The sequence below is a fragment of the Armigeres subalbatus genome, chromosome 1 (assembly GCF_024139115.2).
Source record: "Armigeres subalbatus isolate Guangzhou_Male chromosome 1, GZ_Asu_2, whole genome shotgun sequence".
NCBI classification, from domain to species: Eukaryota; Metazoa; Arthropoda; class Insecta; order Diptera; family Culicidae; genus Armigeres; species Armigeres subalbatus.
Genome location: NC_085139.1, coordinates 60,619,553 through 60,639,606, shown reverse-complemented (window position 1 = coordinate 60,639,606; position 20,054 = coordinate 60,619,553). Strand labels below are relative to the sequence as shown.

Here is a 20,054-nt window from a genome sequence, read left to right as displayed (position 1 = left end):
CCACTCGTGTCAATCCTTGCCCTTCGTATTACTCCCTCCAAAGCGATGTTGAATAGCAGACACGAAAGACCATCACCTTGCTGTAACCCTCTGCGCGTTTCGAAAGGACTCGAGAATGCCCCTGAAAATCGAACTACGCACATCACTCCATTGTCGCCTTGATCAACCGTAGCAGCTTATCCGGAAATCCGTTTTCGTGCCTTGGCTGCCATAGCTGGTCCTGATCGATTGTAATCGGCGTCATAAAATTTGGGAGATACTTTGTAGGCGGCGTTCAGCAATGCGATTGCACGGTAGTTGCTACAATCCAGCTTATCGCCCTATTTGTAAATGGGACACGCGACACCTTCCATTTACCTTGGTATTTACCCAGTGCAGCGCTCCAGCCAGTGCCTCACCACCGTGTTTAAATTACTCTCCTGGTCAACTCCAGGGGCTTTGTTGTTTTTCAGCCGGCCGATCTCCTCCTGGATTTCCTGGAGATTCGGAGCCGGAAGTCGCATGTCCTGCGCGCGTGCTCCTAGGTTCATTACCATACCGTCACCGTTGTCTGCCACATCGCCATTCAGGTGCTCTTCGTAGTGCTGCCGCCACCTTTGGATCACCTCACGCTCGTTTGTAAGAAGGTTCCCGTTTACGTCGTTACACATATCGGGCTGTGGCACGTGGCCCTTACGTGAACGGTTTAACTTCTCATAGAATTTTCGTGTGTTATTAGCGCGGTACAGTTGCTCCGTCTCTCCACGGTCTCGATCTTCCTGCTGGCGCTTTTTCCTCCGAAAATCGAGTTTTGTCTGTTTCGCGCCCGTTTGTATCGTGCCTCGTTCGCCCTCGTGTGGTGTTGCAGCAATCTCGCCCATGCTGCATTTTTCTCCTCACCTAACTGCTCACATTCGCCGTCATACCAGTCGTTTCTCTAATCCGGGGCCATCGTGCCTAGTGCAGCGGTTGCGGTGCTTTCAATGGCGCATCGAATATCTCTCCAGACATCTTCAAGAGATTAGCTGCTCTTCCGTTAGGAGTGCCACTTCCAGCTTCTGCGCGAAGTCTTGGGCTAGTCTACCGTCTTGTAGCCGCCCAATGTTTAGCCGCGGCGGACGACTCCGACGCGTGTTGTACAACGTCGAGAGTTTTGAGCGCAGACATAGTGCAACGAGGTAGTGGTCGGATTCAATATTCGCACTTCGGTAAGTGCGTACGTTCGTGATGTCAGAGAAGAATTTACCGTCGATTACAACGTGGTCGATTTAGTTTTCCGTTACTTGATTATGTGATTTCCATGTGGCCTTGTAGATATTTTTGCGGGGGAAGAAAGCGCTTCGGACTACCATTCCGCGGGAGGCTGCAAAGTTTATGCATCATTGGCCGTTGTCGTTCGATACGGTATGCAGACTATCCGGTCCGATGACCGGTCTATACATTTTCTCCCTTCCTACCTGAGCGTTCATGTCACAGATGACGATTTTGACGCCCCGCAGTGGACATCGATCGTATGTCTGCTCCAGCTGTGCGTAGAACGCTTCTTTTTCGCCGTCGGGTCTCCCTTCGTGTGGGCTGTGCACGTTGATGATGCTATAGTTGAAGAATCGGCCTTTTATCCTCAGGTTGCACATCTTTGCGTTGATTGGCTGCCACCCAATCACACGTTGGTGGTGCCACAGCTTTGGTAGAAGGTAGCCGCTCGATGCCCGCTTTTCCACACTTTCTGTCCTGTCCAGCAGATTTCCTGCAGCGCTACGACGTCGAAGTTGCGGGGATGTAATTCATCGTACATCATCCTGTCGCAACCTGCGAAACCTAGCGACTTGCAGTTCCATGTTTCAAGCTTACAATCGTGATCCTGGAAATCTGGCACTCACTAGGGCATCTTCCAATCATGATCAGAGATGCATTTCATATGTTGGACCCTCCAAATTTAATTGTTTACCTAATGAACTGAAAATGATGACCATTACCAGGGAACGACACGCCACATCGTCCCTTACGCCAAATTCCCGGATGAGCAGCCGAAATTCCTTGATCCCGAATCCTAAGCCCCGTCCATCCTTAAATATTGTAAACTAACCTCGAGTCACCACGATTACGCTGGCTCCTATCCCTCTCTTACTAACTGAAAAAAAATGACATTGATTGTATATATCACAAAGAAACATGACTCAGTAAAGTGTTATACACGCCTGAGCCTACCAAATAAACAATTTGAAAAAAAAAAACCATTACCAGGGAACTCAATTTTGAGTTTTTTGATGTGGGGGAGAGAGGCGGGTATAAAAAAAGAACTTAACCAGGTGGGCATCTACAGGAAGTATTGTACGCAATTTCAAGGAATGAATTGATTGTAAGTTAGATACGTACTATGACACAGTTTTTATTGGGACCATAAGTAGCTACTATAATAATTCATATTATTATCTTTATCACTGAGATTTTCAGCCCGTGGCTGGTTCATCTCGTAGTGAATACTACTCCTAGGATACGCATTGTCCGGGGCACAACCAGATGCACACAGATAGAAAATATACGAAATAATCAGCAATGATTTGGTATTATATAAATCATAAATACATAAATAAATCATGAAGCTTGAGACGTCGTATGACAGTGTTTGATTCGGATCGATATGTGGCCACTTTCCCCTGCACACCATTTTCATATCTCCCGAGGTGCTTCCAAAGTGGCCTAATAATCACAGGGAATATATTAGGTCATTCTCCATTATATTACATTTTACAATCATTAAATTGAGGAGAAAAGATTTGTTTTCCACGCTAAGAAATCTATTACCCGAACGGAATCCGGAATAATGTTACGAGTCATCTCAAGATTCCGGAAACGGAAACTTCATGAATTTCTGGATCCAACGGTGTAGCAGAAACACTCTACCGACGGAACGACGATACCTGTCGGCTGGCCGTGCGGATTCACTGTTCCGGTTATTAAATAACTAATTGAACTAGGTACCATCCGGTGCGCGGTGGTTAAAAATGAATTCTTTATTCAGTTAAAAATTAACTTACAACTAAACTTATTGGAATTTGACAATTCTCTTTCTATCTTGAATTAATTGCTCTATCGCTCATAAAACGGATCATTTAGAAAATAATAAGCAAAAGTAAGTAGACTGAAACAAACAAACAAAACCCCTTTGCTGGGCGCAAACGTTTTCTTGTGCGAATCGGTGCTAAGATGAACCGATTCCGCATAAAAGACTGTGACGGATCCTCCTGAAGGAATTTAAGTAGCTGGGGTCATCACATTACCTCCTGCCCATTGAGTTAAAGGTGTACTTGAGACGAGCACTTTCAATTGAAAGTAACGGGTGGAGTTCAAACTTTTATTTAACTTGGTAGAACTTGGTAGAAGCAGTTTTTTTGTACACTTTCCTCTCTTTTGGATAATTTCATGTATCCAGATCTATAAAAAAATCAATAAATGTTTTTTTTTCAAATCTTTGCAAACTGATGTGCTAATATGAATGTTGTCATGTTTTGTACATAAAACACACTTTTAGAAAAATGTACCATGTTGTTGTTTCCAAAAATGGCACATGAAAAAGCAATTCTATCGCATTATATAACTTCAAAGATATACAAGAAAAATTAAAATCTGATGACTCCCTTTTCGGTCGAAGCCCAAGCAAAGCCGTCGCATTACCCCCTCCCCTGTTAGCTTATGGTGGAATATGATGGAATTTGAGAGTCTATTTCTGTCTCCCAATTTACAAGACAGCAAAAATAATGGTTTTGATTAGAAAACCAAGCTAGCCGTCATCATTTTTGTCTTTATAATATCATCAAACCTACCATTTTGCCAATTTCCCTCCCCTCGGATATGTGATCTTGCCGCGATGGGTGAGCTTACGCCATTAGCAGTGATATGGCAACCAAAGACATATTCTGTCGTGGGGGTATCACATGTTGACTATTTTTGTTCAATGCCGCGTCACAATTTGGCATTGACGCACTGATTTCACGGTGTGCATGTGAACTAACGGACATCGTGTCGTGGAGCTTGGAATACTAATGCAGTGAGGTGGGCCTCTTTCCTCAGTAATAATGAAGTGAGATCTCCTCCTTTTTTGCAATACTGTCCTGATGTGTTCCCTGATGGTGATGAGTCGTAGCTACGCTTAAATCTAGCTAGATAGGTATATATAGAGAAAATGTAATCAACTTTATCGACATTGACATAAATAGGATTCACTGAGTAGAACTTTTTTCAAAACTAAGAGCGTGGGGCCTCTCTTATTTTGTTATGTCTCAAATTAAAGAGCCATAATATAAAATACCACACAGGACAACTATGGTATACAAACAATCCAATAATGGCTTCATTCTCGATAAATTTTATTAACAGATAGGGAATAGGCGTGATGAAGCTTAATTTTGCCACCGAAAAGTGAATTCTACAGCTGACTACGAGTTATATAATGATAGTTATTCTACACTTGCTTGTAAGGATTTAAGACGATTAGAAACGGTAGGGCAAATTTCATTATCTTCGCTCAACTTTAAGGCGATGCTTCAAAACTAGGTTTTTCGAGCGATTAAACTTTTAAACTAGGTTTTTCATCTATGCGGAAACGACCCTGGGAGATTAGTATTAGACAAATAAATTGAAGGAACAACGCAACATAATCTACAATGAGTATCGACTTAAACTCAATTACGTAGAGAACACAAAAATACTAAGAAAGACAATGTGATAGGTGAATTAAAAAAAAAATAAAACAAAATGACATCTGACGAAATATTCTACAAAATTAGAAGTCAACTTACTGTTTGACTATTAAAACTTGAAATACCAGATATCACTGCAATTGGAAGAAGACATTAAGATAGGTACAATTCTCCAAATTACTTCTTTGACCTCATCAAAATAAGGGAAGCTCATAGATTAATATTTCGATTCATTATAACATAACTTGTATAAACACTGTCAGAATAATATGCCCAATTTAAATGTTACTTGGAGGTGGCAATAGTATCACCCGTTGTCAACATAGACTGCTATTAGATATGGAATGTTGGCTCCAAGAAACGCTAAACACAATTTTATATTTAAATTTTCTACAAGTATAACATTTTACTCCTCGGAAAACATTTCTTGTATTTTTAAAGCTTGCATTATTTGTTTGGTTAATTATTGACAGGCTGACGGTAAATAGACTGAAGGGAAAAGGGAAATCTACACAAAAACAGAAATTTTGAGATTCTACTAGCTTCTACAATACTCAAACAAATAGTATTCAAGCGGTCAACATAGACTAGTTCTTCTAAGTATTGGTCCTAGTGGAGACAAAACTTCTGTTCGGGACAATTAAAACTACCATGTAGCTCCAGCTGGATGACCAAAAAAAAAAATATCGTCAAACCTACCATTTTGCCAATTTGTTTTTTGAAAGCCGATTTTACTTTTCCCTTCTTGACCGTGTGGCGTAGCCCTTAACAGAATGATTATATATTCTGGATTTACCAGCCATTCGGTATTTTTCATAAACAGACACCTGAAATTATCACTCAGGGAGTGGGGTTGACGGAACGCCGGAGCCACTAAACCCACCGAAGCAACGGAAGGTTACTTGAGTTACCCTCTCTACTAATACCCTGGTTCTCCCAGGAACTGCCTCGCAGCATTACTTCTGGGGGATGGGTATCCCAAAATTTGAGGTAAAGATACTTTTCGTTTTCTGTTAAACATTTCTAATAAAACACGTTTTATAGAAGAAAACTAATTACGTATTTATTTACTTGGTAGGGTTTGGGTCACAGTGAACTTTTATATCGTTAATTTGTTGATATTTTGTTGGAAACTAAACACACTTACTCGATACTTGATGGGCTACAGCTCTTCGATGAACCTACGCCGAATGGAGTATCCTTCTCCACTGGACTCGATCCTGGGCCAATCGCTTCCAGTCGCCCTGAACATTGAGCGCCCTCAGGTCCTCTTCAACTGCAAAAAGCCATCGTGTACGCGGCCTACCACGAAGTCTGCGGCCTCTTCCGGGTTCTCTAATAAATATTGTCTTCGCTTGGCGTTCTTCCGGCATACGAACAACGTGACCAGCCCACCGTAGTCTGCCGTGTTGTATAAGCTTAATAATATCCAGCCCTTTATACACCTGGTACAATTCGTGATTCATGCGACGCCGCCAGATACCGTTCTCTTGTTTACTGCCGAGTATTGTCCGCAGCACCTTACCCTCAAACACTCCGAAAGCTCTCCGATCAGCCTCCCTTAACGTCCATGTTTCATGGCCGTATAAAGCCACCGGAAGAATCAGAGTAGTATACAGCGCGAGTTTTGTTTTCGTTTGCAGACTACGGGACTTAAGCCCGTAATAAGCCGTAATAAGCCCTATTTGCAGCTGCAATACGCCTTTTCACCTCGCGGGCAACATCATTTTCGCACGTCACTAATGTTCCAAAATACACAACTTCTTCCACCACTTCAAATTTTTCACCATCCAGCACCATTTCACTACCACCACCACCACTAATGAATCCACGTTGATTGCCAGCGACCATGTACTTCGTTTTGCTGGTATTGATCGTGAGTCCAATCCTCGCTGTCTCCCACTTAAAAGGCTCAAAAGCCTCTTCCACGGCACGGCGATCAATTCCGATAATATCGATATCGTCCGAAAACCCAGGAGCATTTGCGATCTTGTGATAATGGTACCGCTTCTTTGCACGCCAGCTCTCCTAATCGCTCCCTCGACCACTATATTGAACAATAGATTTGAGAGTGCATCACCCTGCTTTAATCCATTTAAGGTAACAAATGACGTCGATATTTCATCCGCAACTCTTACACTTGATTTCGATCCGTCCAACGTTATACGAATCAGCCGTATTAGTTTCGCCGGAAAACCATGTTCAAGCATAATTTGCCATAATTCATTCCGTTTCACTGAATCGTACGCCGCCTTAAAATCAATAAACAGATGATGTGTCTGCAAGTTGTACTCCCGGAATTTATCAAGGATTTGTCTCACGGTAAACATTCGATCCCTCGTTGATCGGCCCTCACGAAAACCTGCTTGGTATTCGCCGACGAAGACAAGACATTCAAGCGGTCTCAATCTGGTGAACAGAATACGGGACATAATTTTGTACGCCGAATTAAGGAGGGTTATTCCTCGATAATTGGCGCACTCCAGTCTGTGCCCTTTCTAAAAGAGAGGGCAAATGAGGCCGTCCAACCAGCCAGCAGGCATTTCCTCGTCTACCCATATTTTCGACATAATATGGTGCAGAACATGTAGAAATTTTGGCTATCTCAGTCTTAAAAACCATTAAACGATTAGCGTTAGAATTAGCGTGCAGAACTTCATAAAGCTGCTCACTGCCATGTTTGAGAAGTTCAGCCGGGAGCTGGTCCTTTCCCACAGCCTTATTATTTTTTCAGCTCTTTAACAGCTTTTTTAACCTCATCTAGGGTAGGTGACTCCACAGCTTGTCCATCGTCGCTAATATTTATTCTGTTCACCGATACACCGTCACTTCCAATGTTCATCAAAATCTCAAATCGAAGTGTTGCTTCCACCTGGCAGCCACTTCGGTTTTATCTGTCAGCAAATTCCCTTGTTGGTCGTTGCACATGATGGGAGATGGCGCTGTCTTTCTCCGCACGCCATTGACACTCATAAAACCTCCGCATATCGTTCTGCTCCATTTTTTCCTGCGCCTCACTAATAACTTGTTCTTTGTACTCTTTTTTCTTCCTGGGGTGGGTTCGTTTTTCGGCTGCTCTTGCTTCCTTGTACCGATCTCTATTCGATCGGGTACCCGACACCAACATTCGGCTTCTGGCAACGTTCTTCTCGTCTGTCACTCTCTGACACTCCACATCGAACCAACCCGTCCTGGCCCTGGGTTGCCTCTGTGCAGTGCCTACCACTTCTCGTGCTGTTGTGCTCACCGCTAAATGGATCGACTCCCATAGATCGTTGATGTTGTCGCTAACGTTGATTGCACTTATCCGTTCGTTGAGCTTCTGGCGGTACTCAGCCGATACTCCTTCCGCCGACAATCGCTGGATATTGTAACGCATCGTTCGCTGTGATCTTTCGTTTGATACAGTTGACAACCGTGATCGAATTTTACTGACAAAGAGGTAGTGATCAGAGTCAATGTTCGGACCTCTGAATGTCCGCACATCGATAACATCCGAGAAATGGCGCCCATCCACCAGAACATGGTCTATCTGGTTGCAAGTTTCATCATTTGGGTGTCTCCAGGTATGCTTTAAAATATTCTTTCGTGAAAAGTAGGTGCTACTGATGGCCATCCCTCTGGCAGCAGCGAAGTTTACTAGCCGTAGGCCGTTGTCATTGGTAGCGGAGTGAAGGCTCTCCCTACCGATCATGGGACGGAAAAATTCCTCTCTACCGACCTGAGCGTTAGCGTCTCCGATAACAATTTTCACGTCATGCTTTGGGCACTCTCCATAGGCTTTATCAAGACATTCATAAAACGTGTCCTTCACGTCGTCGGATTTATCGTTTGTCGGTGCGTAAACGTTGATTAGGCTGTAATTGAAGAATTTGCCCCGTATCCTCAACGCACAGATTCGTTCGCTAATGGGTTTCCACCGCATCACTCGCTTCATCTGCTTGCCCATCACTACGAAAACAACTCCATGCTCTGCTTTTCCGCCGCCGCTGTGATAGATGTTATACTTGAATGCAGTGTTGGTCGTGGGGTCCACGGCTCGGAATTCACGTTCTCCGTATCTGGGCCATCGGACTTCTTGAATAGCGGCCACGCTAGCCAGAAGGCTCACTCGTCCAGGTTCATTTAGGGTCCTGACATTCCAGGTACCGAGTTTCCAATCATAGTCCTTATTTCGTTGTCGGGTCGGTTGCCAAAAATAACGTTCTCTTTTTCTTCGGATCTCCATTTTTCGTGGTATTTGAGAGGCTTCAGTAAGCTTTCTTACCGGGGTCGCGTTACCTACATCGCGTTGATGGGACTGCCACCTTAGGTATAGCTGACGCGATACAGCATTTCGTTAATCAGCCGCTGGGTACCAGGCAGACGCTGTTTGAGCCGCACCTCCTGGTGAACAGACGCTAAAGGCGTACCTTCTCACTATAGCTGATGTCAGAAGGACAACAGTGTCCAGGCTGCACTACCAGCTAAGTACACAACCCTTAGCTGGCGGTCTTTTGTCATCGGACGACCCGTGGAAGCTTGAGATAGGAGCTTGTAGGGACCAGAGCTCTGTCTCTAAACAAAGAGTTTGAAAACCACACTGGTGGTGAACGATTGATTTATTGCAAATCTGATGATGGCTGAAAAGCAGTAGGCCGAAACGTTATGAAAAATTATGCAAAGTGTGTGTTTAGCTTTCAACGAAAATATTAACAATTAACGATATAATTACGTATTCGTCGACTCAGAATGAGGTTTTGCAGTAGGCGACAAATTTGTATAATTTTTTTTCAGACTTGCTTCGAAATTCCGCGGAATTCCGTTAAATTTCGTTAAAAGCTAGGTTTTACCTAGCGAAATTTTTGTAATTTAACGAAACGAAATCAAGAAATCAGATTTCGCCATGCCTAAATTCCGCGAAATTCGAACCACCTGAAACGAAATTTTTCGAAATACCGGATATGCTTACATAATACCGGGCCCAGTATTGAACCTTGCGGAACTCCTGTGGTAATAGGTACGATTCTTTGACTGGCATCGGTCTCGTATAATAGTACACGGGTTCGGAAATAGCTTTCCAAAATCCGGTACAGGCCCACCGGCAAGCTAAGCTCCCATTGGCTAAGAGCTCCCATTGGTCTTGACCAGCACTATCCTGTGGGCGTCACCCTACGGATTCGCATTGGCTCCTTCGCATAGGTTGTCGAAACACGCTCTCTTACTGCTCTTGATGACCTTGTTAAAGGCCAGTTTGGCAGCTCGAAACACTTCACGGGCGGCGGTCTGCTCTTTCATCCTCTAGCCTTGAGGCAGGTTGATCGAAGGGCAGCAATCTCGGTACTTCACCAGTATACCGGGCGTCTGCCATTTCTCGGCAGGGCTTTCCTCGGCATGGTGGCATCACACGCGCGTGATAGGACAGCTACCAACGCTTCCCCGCTTAGACCTTCAGTGTTCAGAACGATAGCCTAATGAATGGATAAGTGACATCCACAGCTACACTTGAAGAGATATCCTGTGTTGAACTTAACACTAGAATAAAAAAAAAAACACATTAATAAAGTTAAAAAAAAATTGAAGAGATATCGAAAGGGAAAGTGAATAATACTGGCTTGATCTCACCAAATGTAAATCGATCCTGCATCCTTCGAAAAAAGGGTCGATTTTGAACAGTTTTCTTTGACGGAACAGAAAGTGTTGAGAAGCGAGCATCTACTGAGAACTTCTATTAAAGTTGTATCAGTAGAAATCTGGGTTATCATTGCTTGGCAAGATCTGCTATTAGATGCTTTAATTTTGTAGAAGCTAAGTGGGTTTTTAGATCTAAATCATAAATAACGTTAATTATCTAGCTTCAAAAAAGTTTAGCATAACCACAAATGTTGACCGATTTGCCTTCTGTTCGGAGCATCAGGGCATCAAATAGAATGAAATAAAAGGCCAGTCCATTAAAAAACAATTGAGAAGGTGTTTTTTGGCCTCTCTAGTATATAGAGATAATAAGTCGGATACGCTCCGCGGGGGATTCGTTCCACGTAAAAAGCAGCGTAGATCCCAAAAACCGCGTAAGAAAGCTTTTGCTAAAAATCGATTTTTTGCGGTTTTACGTGTTCCTCGACCATTAGAAAAAAACACAAAAAATCTTTTTGAAAAATACGCGTAAACCAGAAAACTGGGAAAAACACATAAATGCCAAGATCCGCACGTAAAAACTGCCTAACAACCGACCCCAGTTTATTTTTACAATAGGTGTGTTTACATGTAGTTTTATTTTCATTACTTTTTTCTGTGTAGCCTTCAAATACACTAAGTATTCCAAGAGCCAAATGTTGGCATTAGTTATTGCATGATTCGATTCATACTATATGCAACAATGTTACATCTTCTTTTTATTGGCATTACATCCCCCACTGGGACAGTGGGACATTGGTGGTGGCTGGCCCAATTATTCTTTCCGTTCTTTCACTATACTTAGTATAGTAATAGTCAAGCATTCGTTCTACATATTACTAATATGGGGGGTAAGCGTGGTCATTTGTTATAGAATTTAAAAAGAAAACAAATGCTAAGACCAAGTGCCACCGGTTGACACCAAGCGGGCCAGTGTAATGTGGGGTAGTTAGGGTTTAACGAAATTAACTAATATTTATTTATTTATTTGTATACATCCAACTGATCTTTATGGTCTTATTGGACAACTTAAAACTATGGCTTGAAAGACGTTTGGATTTGCTACACGAATTTACATATTATGCATCTCGAGATAAAATAGAATACTGCGTCTTCCTGCTGGTTGCTTCTCAGGTAATCGCAACGGTCACTAAACACAACAGAGTCAATAAAAATCTCACCCACCGTATGCACTTGCCATGATAAACACTCGCCTTGTACTCAGTGACTCCGGTTGCCTCTCACTAATACAATCGAACACTGATGTCATTTCGCGAAAAGCACGTGGTTTTGTTTTGAGCGGGAAAATTCTGCCTATCTTTTAACACGGCGGCTATCTTGACGTTTACCTTCGCAGTCGAGCCTGCGAGTGTAAGACCGCCGCAGGATTCTAGAAAAAGATAAGCGCGACAATAATAAACAAAAAAAAAATGAACTGCAAACAATGATTAAAAACTTACAAAAACAACAAACTTATAACAGCTGCATCGATGTACACAAAACAAATTAGTAATGACACTAAACAATTAAACATTGAAATAAACGACAAAATGATTTTCACAAGAATATAACAATTAAATTTCAACTGGCTTCCACGTTTTTCTTTCCACGGCTTTTCGATAAATTCGCGATATTTTATTTCAGTCGACCAAATATCTGACTGCAACGCTTTTCCCTTATAGTTATTGCTAAGCATAACTTTAAATGATGCATAGTCAAGCGATTCACTTTCTTGCCATTTAGGTACAAGCTTCTTTACGCGTACAGAACTATTAGCTGCTACCCCGAGTGACTGTGACACTAAAAAAGTGATATCTTGCTCCGTTACTTGCCCATCGATGTTTGTCAAAATTAATGAAAAACTGTCGTTTCTATCGTTTCTACAGACCGCTTCAGAGTCTGGGAGCATTTCGGTTCGTATTTTCGTTTGTATCGCACAATTTTAGGATTGTTTCTACGCATCATATTATTAGAAGGTTTTTCAGTATTACTTAGCGCAAGAGAGGGTTTAAACTCTGCGTTACATTGCATTTATTCCCCGATGCAGTGAGTTACTATACTAAGTAATAGCATTTTCGGGGCGGTAAGGATATAATTTTGATAACTAAAATTGATTTGATTTATTTATATATTCCCCCGGTGGTTCTAAACTGGTAAGCGATAGCAACGTCTATCTCCCTTTATTTTGGTCACGATCTGTTCACGAAGTGTTCAGCACTCATAATATTACTTAATGTGGAATTACTTAATGCATGGAACATATTTTTGACGCGTGGCAGCCGGCTGACCTGGGATCGATCAGGAGTGTTAGGGTTGTTGTGGTTATTCTAATTCAGTTTGATTTTTGTGGTTGGAAGCCGGTGTACTATACGGTCTAGCGCATGATAACGGTGAAGGCTTGGTAGGCCTTCACCTAACTTAAGTGTAGATGGGCGGACGCTGTTTGCCAGGGTAAAGGCTGATCAATTACAATCACAATTACAACTACATTACATCCCCCACTGGGACATTGCCGCCTCGCTGCTTAGTGTTCATTCAGCACTTCCACAGTTATTAACCGCGAGGTTTCTAAGCCAATTTACCATTTTTGCATTCGTATATCATGAGGCTAACACGATGATTCTTTTATGCCTAGGGAAGTCAAGACAATTTCCAAACCGAAAATTGCCTAGTCCGGCACCGGCAATCGGTCACTCTCAGCCTGGTCTTGCTTTATAGCTGCGCATCTTACCGCTAGGCTAAAAAGGGCCCCTTAACAATTTTACATTCTGCACCACTAATGCTGAGTTTAAGACATAATCCATATATGTATTTTGATGATAACGATTCCACGGTGGTCATCCTCTAGGACGAAGAAATCTTGTTTCGCAAATTATTGTTGCAGATGCTTGAACCAGAAAATCCTGTCCACACCTGTACGGAAATAATTGGAAACAGTCTCCTGCTGCACCATCTTAGTCCTTTGTCACTATTTTCCTTCCATTTGCCTTGTCATTATCAATCATCTGAACAAATCTTACCTATAGAGAAACGCATTCCGAAAATCCCTCAGATTTTGCTGGCCACCTTGTAAGGAAACGAAGTTTTCAACATGAGGGAGTTTTGCCATTTTATCCTATTTCGCATTTTTTCTGTCGGCACTTCCATCCATTCATAGACACGGCATAATAATAAATTACTTTTTCGCTATTCTCTCCCATCTACACAGTCCTTCGATGCACTGGTGGCCACGCTGAATGCCGAGTCGGCCGTAATGCAGAGCAAGATTACCGAAGCGGACAAAGCGATCAAATCGCTCGAATCGCAATGGCAGGAGCTGCAGCTGGAGTTCGAACGGTCGGAGCTGCTGCTGGAGAAGGCCAACGAGGAGATCGCCAACCTGGCAGCGATCAACGATGGTCCGATGGGCGGAAAAACGGGACGGGTTTCGCTGAAGGAAGCGCTGACGCAGCAGATTTTCGAACAGGAAACCGTCGGAAAGCGTCTGGTGGAGGAGAAGTCAACGCTGCAGGGCAGCAAACTGGAGCGACAGCGCCAGCAGGAAATGTGGGGCGATCTGAAGCGGTTGTTCGAAGTGAAGATAAAGTGTTTCCATGATAACAAACAGCGTGGCCCGGGTGGGACGCTTAGCGTTAGTCGCGGCGGTGCGGAAACATTCGTTTTGCAATGAGTGAGACACGTTGCGTGAACTATCGAAAGTAAGACAAAATTGACCATTTCTATATCGTACCGTTCGACGATCTTTCAAAGTTACATTGTTTATAAGAAATACTATCAAAATTTAGCTAAAGCATGTTTGTTAATTTATGCTTGTCTAAAAAAAAATAATTCACATCAATTAGATTCTCATCGCATTCTCTGCTAATCACTGGAAAAGTTGGCGTAATAATAATAATGTCGACTTCTATTTTTAAATGGCTCGAAGGTTTTTCATATTATAGGGAGAAAACTATTTTTCCCAAAATTGACCTTATGACGTAATGTCCTTGAATGATTGTGACGTAAATTAGAGTGACGTATTACCTACATTTTGACAATAAATTAATCAGTGCACAGACATGCCTTGAAATTGTGTATTTTCTTTCTCACATCGATACGCTGCTTCGACCACGCATGATTCCTCAATCCCTTTTATTTTTAGCCTCATGTCAAGATGGGAACACATCCGATAATCCCACTGTCACTTTATCTCCCACTCTCATCGATGGAAAATCGAGTCTCCGTTCGAAGGTCCACGAGTGACATTCTGGAGATTGAAATTAATGTTGTTTTGTCTGGATACTTCGCACGAACTGGACCAACAACGGAATGCTCACGTGGAAGTGTCAATTAGTCCTAGCTGCTTTTTCCCCGCCTGGATTTTTGCATACTCGGCAGGAGATTTTCACACGACATACATTAATGCGGGGGGAAAGTATCTGATTTGAATAACGGATTTCTTCTAGATACAGACCATGTGTGATGGTATAAAATACGGTTGCACTATGCGAATTTCAACCAGAAGTGAAATCAAAGCTCAACAGTCAAGTTTGCCGGCAAATAATTGACTGTTGGAATTACAATATTTTTTAAAGTGGTGATAAGCTTTGCTAAAGTTTTCGAAGATGTTCAAGTTGTACTTGTTTAATGTGATTTGCATCATTCTCGCTATACGAAGTGCTTTCAGTGCCGAAATTCCGGATACAAATGTAATATTGATGGAATTTGTTATGAATGATTGTTACTAATGCGTTGATTGTTGACATAATCTTGCAGGAGCAAAAAATTAACAATTACTTGGCATCCGGAAAGGACAGTGAAGAACTTAATAAAAGAGCTGCAGCAATGTGGTTCGGACCTCGTCTTGGAAAACGGTTAGTGTGACCCCATGAAGCTTATTAAATGAAACTCTAACCAAAATTCTTCGCAGAACAATTCCCTCCGAGCTACATGACGAATTGATGGACGAAATCGATGAAAACCCTTTGTATTACTCAGGTGAATCGCCGCAGCTACTGGCCTCGGAAATCGCCCGAGGAACTCCGTACGTCGTACTGGTGCTGACCGGTCGTATCCTCAGACAACCTCAGCCCGTATTCTATCACGCCACTGCCCCTAGACTTGGCCGTCGTGACTCTTCGTCGTCCAACGAAAACAACTCCAGGCCACCATTCGCCCCGCGACTCGGAAGAAACTTACCGTTTTCCCCCCGACTAGGAAGATCTTTCAATGGACCAGCAATCGACAATTTTGTTTACTAAGTGACTGAAGGTGTGTGATGTGAGAGGGCACTATCCCTCCAAAACGATTCAGTAGGCCGTTTCGATTGGAATTTGTAAATTTTTCAATATGGCTGGAATTTCAATGGGATCTGCTTACTGCAACGGATATTTGTATAAAAAGATTTTTGTGTAATTAGAACGACTGTGCAAACCGGAATAAACTTAATATGCGAAACATTGACTGGTTATGCTTTCTGTCACACGTGGTCCGATGTGGTCGACTTTCGAGTACTGTGGATTTCGAGGCTATCCGTCCAACAAATTCCATATTGCGTGGCAGCCATGGTGAGCCAAAACCGCCGGACGTTGAGCCGAAACTTCTATGCACGTAAATCCCTCCCGCCTGTTTCAAGCCGGCCTCGCATAACCTGTACTAAGAATCTCCGACTTCTTTCACCATTTCGTATCCGTTCCCCAGCGATAATCGTACGTATACTTTTGTGGCATTAGATTTCGCGTTCTTCTTGACACTGGTAGTAATCTTACCTTGATCAACGATACTATCCACAATTCCCTCACACTGAAGCGGATATTTCCAGTTTAGGATCCCGTCCGCCTAAGTGCAGCGAGTGGAGATGCGGTAAATGTCCGCGGACAAGTTTATCCACCAATTTCGTGGAACAATAAGGTCAAGGTTGCTCCATCTCTGGTAGTTCCTAACCTGGCCATCAGCTGCATCTATTCATTTTTTTCATTTATTTAGTCTACATCTTAACAGATAGCACTGAATTAACAATTTGACGCCACAATACACGGTTCGAGGCCAAGTCGTTTTGCACCTGGTCTGCCCATCTCGGTCGCTGCGCTCCACGTCGTCTCGTACTTGCCGGATCGGAAGCGAACACCATCTTTGCAGGGTTGCTGTTCGGTATTCTTGCAACATGCCCTGTCCATCGTACCCTTCCGGCTTTAGCTACCTTCTGGATACTGGGTTCGCCGTAGAGCTGGACGAGCTCGTGGTTCAGTCTTCGCCGCCACACACCGTCTTCTTGCACACCGCCAAAGATGGTCTTAAGCACCCGTCTTTCGAATACTCCGAGTGCTTGCAAGTCATCCTCGAGCATTGTCCATGTTTCATGTCTGTAGAGGACAACCGGTCTTATTAGTGTCTTGTACATGACACATTTGGTGCGGTGGCGAATCTATTTTGACCGCAGTTTCTTCTGGAGCCCGTAGTAGGCCCGACTTCCACAGATGATGCGCCTTCGTAGTTCATGACTAACAGCCGTTAGGAAGGATCCAAGGTAGACGAATTCCTCGGCCACCTCGAAGGTATCCCCGTCTATCGTAACACTGCTTCCCAGACGGGCCCTGTCGCGCTCGGTTCCGCTCACAAGCATGTACTTTGTCTTTGACGCATTCACCACCAGTCCAACTTTTGTTGCTTCACGTTTCAGGCGGGTGTACAGTTCTGCCATCTTTGCAAATGTTCGGCCGACAATGTCCATGTCATCCGCAAAACAAATAAATTAACTGGATCTGTTGAAAATCGTACCCCGGCTGTTACACCTCCGCGTGACACCTTCTAGCGCAATGTTGAACAACAGGCACGAAAGTCCATCACCTTGTCTTAGTCCCCGGCGTGATTCGAACGAACTGGAGTGTACGCCCGATATCTTCACACAGTTTTGCATACCATTCCACCGTTGCTTTGAACAGTCTGGTAAGCTTCTCAGGGAAGCTGTTCTAGTCCACACCTTTCCATAGCTCTACGCGGTCTCTATTGTATGCCGCCTTGAAGTCAACGAACAGATGGTGCGTTGGGACCTGGTATTCACGGCATTTTTGAAGGATTTGCCGTACAGTAAAGATCTGGTCCGTTGTCGAGCGGCTTGATAACTTCCCACGAACTGATTCACTAATGGTGACAGACGACGGAAGATGATCTGGAATATCACTTTGTAGGCGGCATTAAGGATGGTGATTGCTCGAAAGCTCTCACACTCCAGCTTGTCGCCTTTCTTGTAGATGGGGCATGTAACCCCTTCCTTGCACTCCTCCTGAGTTTCCCAGGTTCATTAGTTTCCCAGATTCTGACTATCAATTTGTGCAGGCAAGTGGCTAGCTTTTCCGGGCCCATCTTGATGAGCTCAGCTCCGATATCATCCTTACCAGCTGCTTTATTGGTCTTAAGCTGTTGGATGGCATCCTTAACTTCTCTCAAGGTGGGGGCTGGTCTGCTTCCATCGTACGCTGAACTGACGTAGTCATCTCCTCCGCTGCCCTTTTTTCAGTAGGGTGGGAATTTGCATCCAGACACCGGTGGGCTACCGGCGAACGGGGATTAGCTACTGCCGACCCGCTAAAACCACCCTGTTTACAGACCCTGAGTCTCCCCGGAACAGTCTTTTCGGCATTACTTCTGTGAGGGGTCCGTGCGACTACGCACGCCCACATACTAGCTACCCACTAGCTTCAAATCACAACTAGCTACCCACTAGTTCCTCTACTACTTAACTAACTACCCGCTGGTACCTCACCCTCGAGACTAGCCACCCACTAGTCAGCGCTATCCGACTGCTGCTCGGCGCGCCAATTGCGCTGCAAGATGCTGGCAATCTGAGTGGTAGCGGCCGAGACCGCGTTCCACTTTTCTACCTCTTGACACATCCTCTGGATAAGATTATCCGGGGTAGTGTCCCTCCCGCACACCTCAAGCATTCCGCTCCTAACATCGACGAAACGAGGACATACGAATAGTATGTGCTCGGCAGTTTCGTCGATCCCTGGGCAGTCCGGGCAGACGGGAGAGTCCGTATGCCCAAACCTATGTAGGTACCACCTAAAGCGGCCATGGCCTGACAGGAACTGTGTCAGATGGAAGTGGACTTCCCCATGTCTCCTATTAACCCATCTTGATACGCTAGGTATCAGCCGATGGGTCCACCTACCCTTAGAAGAGTTATCCCAGTCCCGTTGTCACTTGATAGTCGAAGTGACTCTAATGGCTTTACGGGCTCCTCTGGTTCCGCGCATGTCGAAACTCTCCTCGTCTTCCCGTATGACTAGCCCAATGGGTAACATACACGCAATCACACAAGCTGCATCCCGTGATACCGTGCGGTAGGCACTTATCACTCTGAGACACGCTAGCCTGTGTACACTCTCCAGCTTCTGCAGGTTACGTTCGACGCTAAGCACCGAGGCCCAAGCTGGACCACCGTATCTGAGGATAGATACTGCAACCCCAGCTAATAACCTGCGTCTACTGGAGCGCACCCCCGAGCTATTGGACATCATCCTGGATAATGCCGCAATAGCAGTCGAAGCTCTCCTGCAGGCGTAATCTACGTGACTGCCGATGTTTAGTCTTTCGTCGATCAGCACCCCGAGGAGCTTCACCTCCCGCTTGGAAATGATCTCACAGTCGCCCACGCGAACCACTGCCTCCTGTACCGACTTACGGTTGTTAACAACAACCAACTCTGTTTTGTGATGAGCTAGTCCCAGCTGCCTTGAGCTCATCCATTCCTCTACTATAGCGATCGCGTGGGCTGCCGTCAGTTCCACCTCCTCGATAAACTCTTCGTAAACCTCCAGCGTTATGTCATCGGCGAAGCCAACGATCTTAACACCTGGGGGAACTTCAGTCTTAAAACACTATCGTAAATAGTGTTCCATAGCACCGGGCCCAGGATAGATCCATGAAGGACTCCTGCGGTGATAGAAGCACTACCCTCCCCTTCATCGGTCTCGTATAAGGGTACGCGATTCTGGAAATAGCTTTCCAAAATGTTGTACAGGCCCACCGGAATGCCCAACCAGAGTAACGAGAGCGCGATGGCATCCCAGCGTTCTTGACGTCAAGCGTCACTATCGCACAGAATCGAGTTCCCCTCCGCTTGCGTTGTATCGCTGCTTCAGAAATTTTCATAACCGAGTTGATAGCATCCACCGTGGACCTACCCTTACGAAACCCAAACTGATTGCTTGACAGGCCGTTCGTACCTTCGGTGTACGGGGTAAGGCTGTTGAGGATAATCCTCTCAAGCAACTTCCCTGTGGTGTCCAGTAGGCAGATTGGTGTGTACCTGGTGGTTTCCCGGGATTCGGCAACAGCACCAGCTTCTGTCTCTTCCACCTATCGGGGAAACTGCGCTCGTCCAGGCAGCTCTGCATGGCTGTCCTGAACATGTCCGGGTTAGCCATGATCGCTGCCTTCAGAGCGAGGTTTGAAACTCCGTCGGGCCCGGAGCTTTGTTCGTGTCAAGGGTTCGGGCCACCGCAAGCAACTCTTCGTTCGTCACCGCTGCCACTTCAGCCGCTTCAGCACTCGCGTTCTGCGGTGCTGGGGGTGGCCAAGGGCTTGTGGCACGGGACGGGAAGAGAACCTCGATAATGCGATTCAACCTTTCCGGCGACCGTTCGGGAGGCGCCAGCCCCCTCTGGTCTTCGCCATTACTATCCTGTAGGCATCGCCCCAAGGATTAGCATTGGCGTTCAGGCATAGGTTGTCGAAACA

General features: G+C 44.6%; 2 protein-coding genes across 2 annotated transcripts in view; both read left to right on the top strand.

The window, feature by feature from the left end:
- LOC134226162 (intraflagellar transport protein 81 homolog) overlaps positions 1-14,380 on the top strand; it is a 64,003-nt gene extending 49,623 nt beyond the window's left edge. Inside the window, exon 3 of the mRNA XM_062706760.1 lies at positions 13,540-14,380. Coding sequence (XP_062562744.1) covers positions 13,540-14,001 — 462 coding nt within the window. The 3' untranslated portion in view covers positions 14,002-14,380. The remainder of the gene's footprint in view (positions 1-13,539) is intronic.
- A 460-nt stretch (positions 14,381-14,840) lies between these two features.
- Positions 14,841-15,760, top strand: LOC134205434 (PBAN-type neuropeptides). The gene is made up of 3 exons (XM_062680717.1): positions 14,841-15,019; positions 15,087-15,184; positions 15,241-15,760. The coding sequence occupies exons 1-3, from the start codon at positions 14,936-14,938 to the stop codon at positions 15,569-15,571; spliced, it is 513 nt and encodes a 170-aa protein (XP_062536701.1). The 5' UTR covers positions 14,841-14,935; the 3' UTR covers positions 15,572-15,760.
- The last annotated feature ends 4,294 nt before the right edge of the window (positions 15,761-20,054 follow it).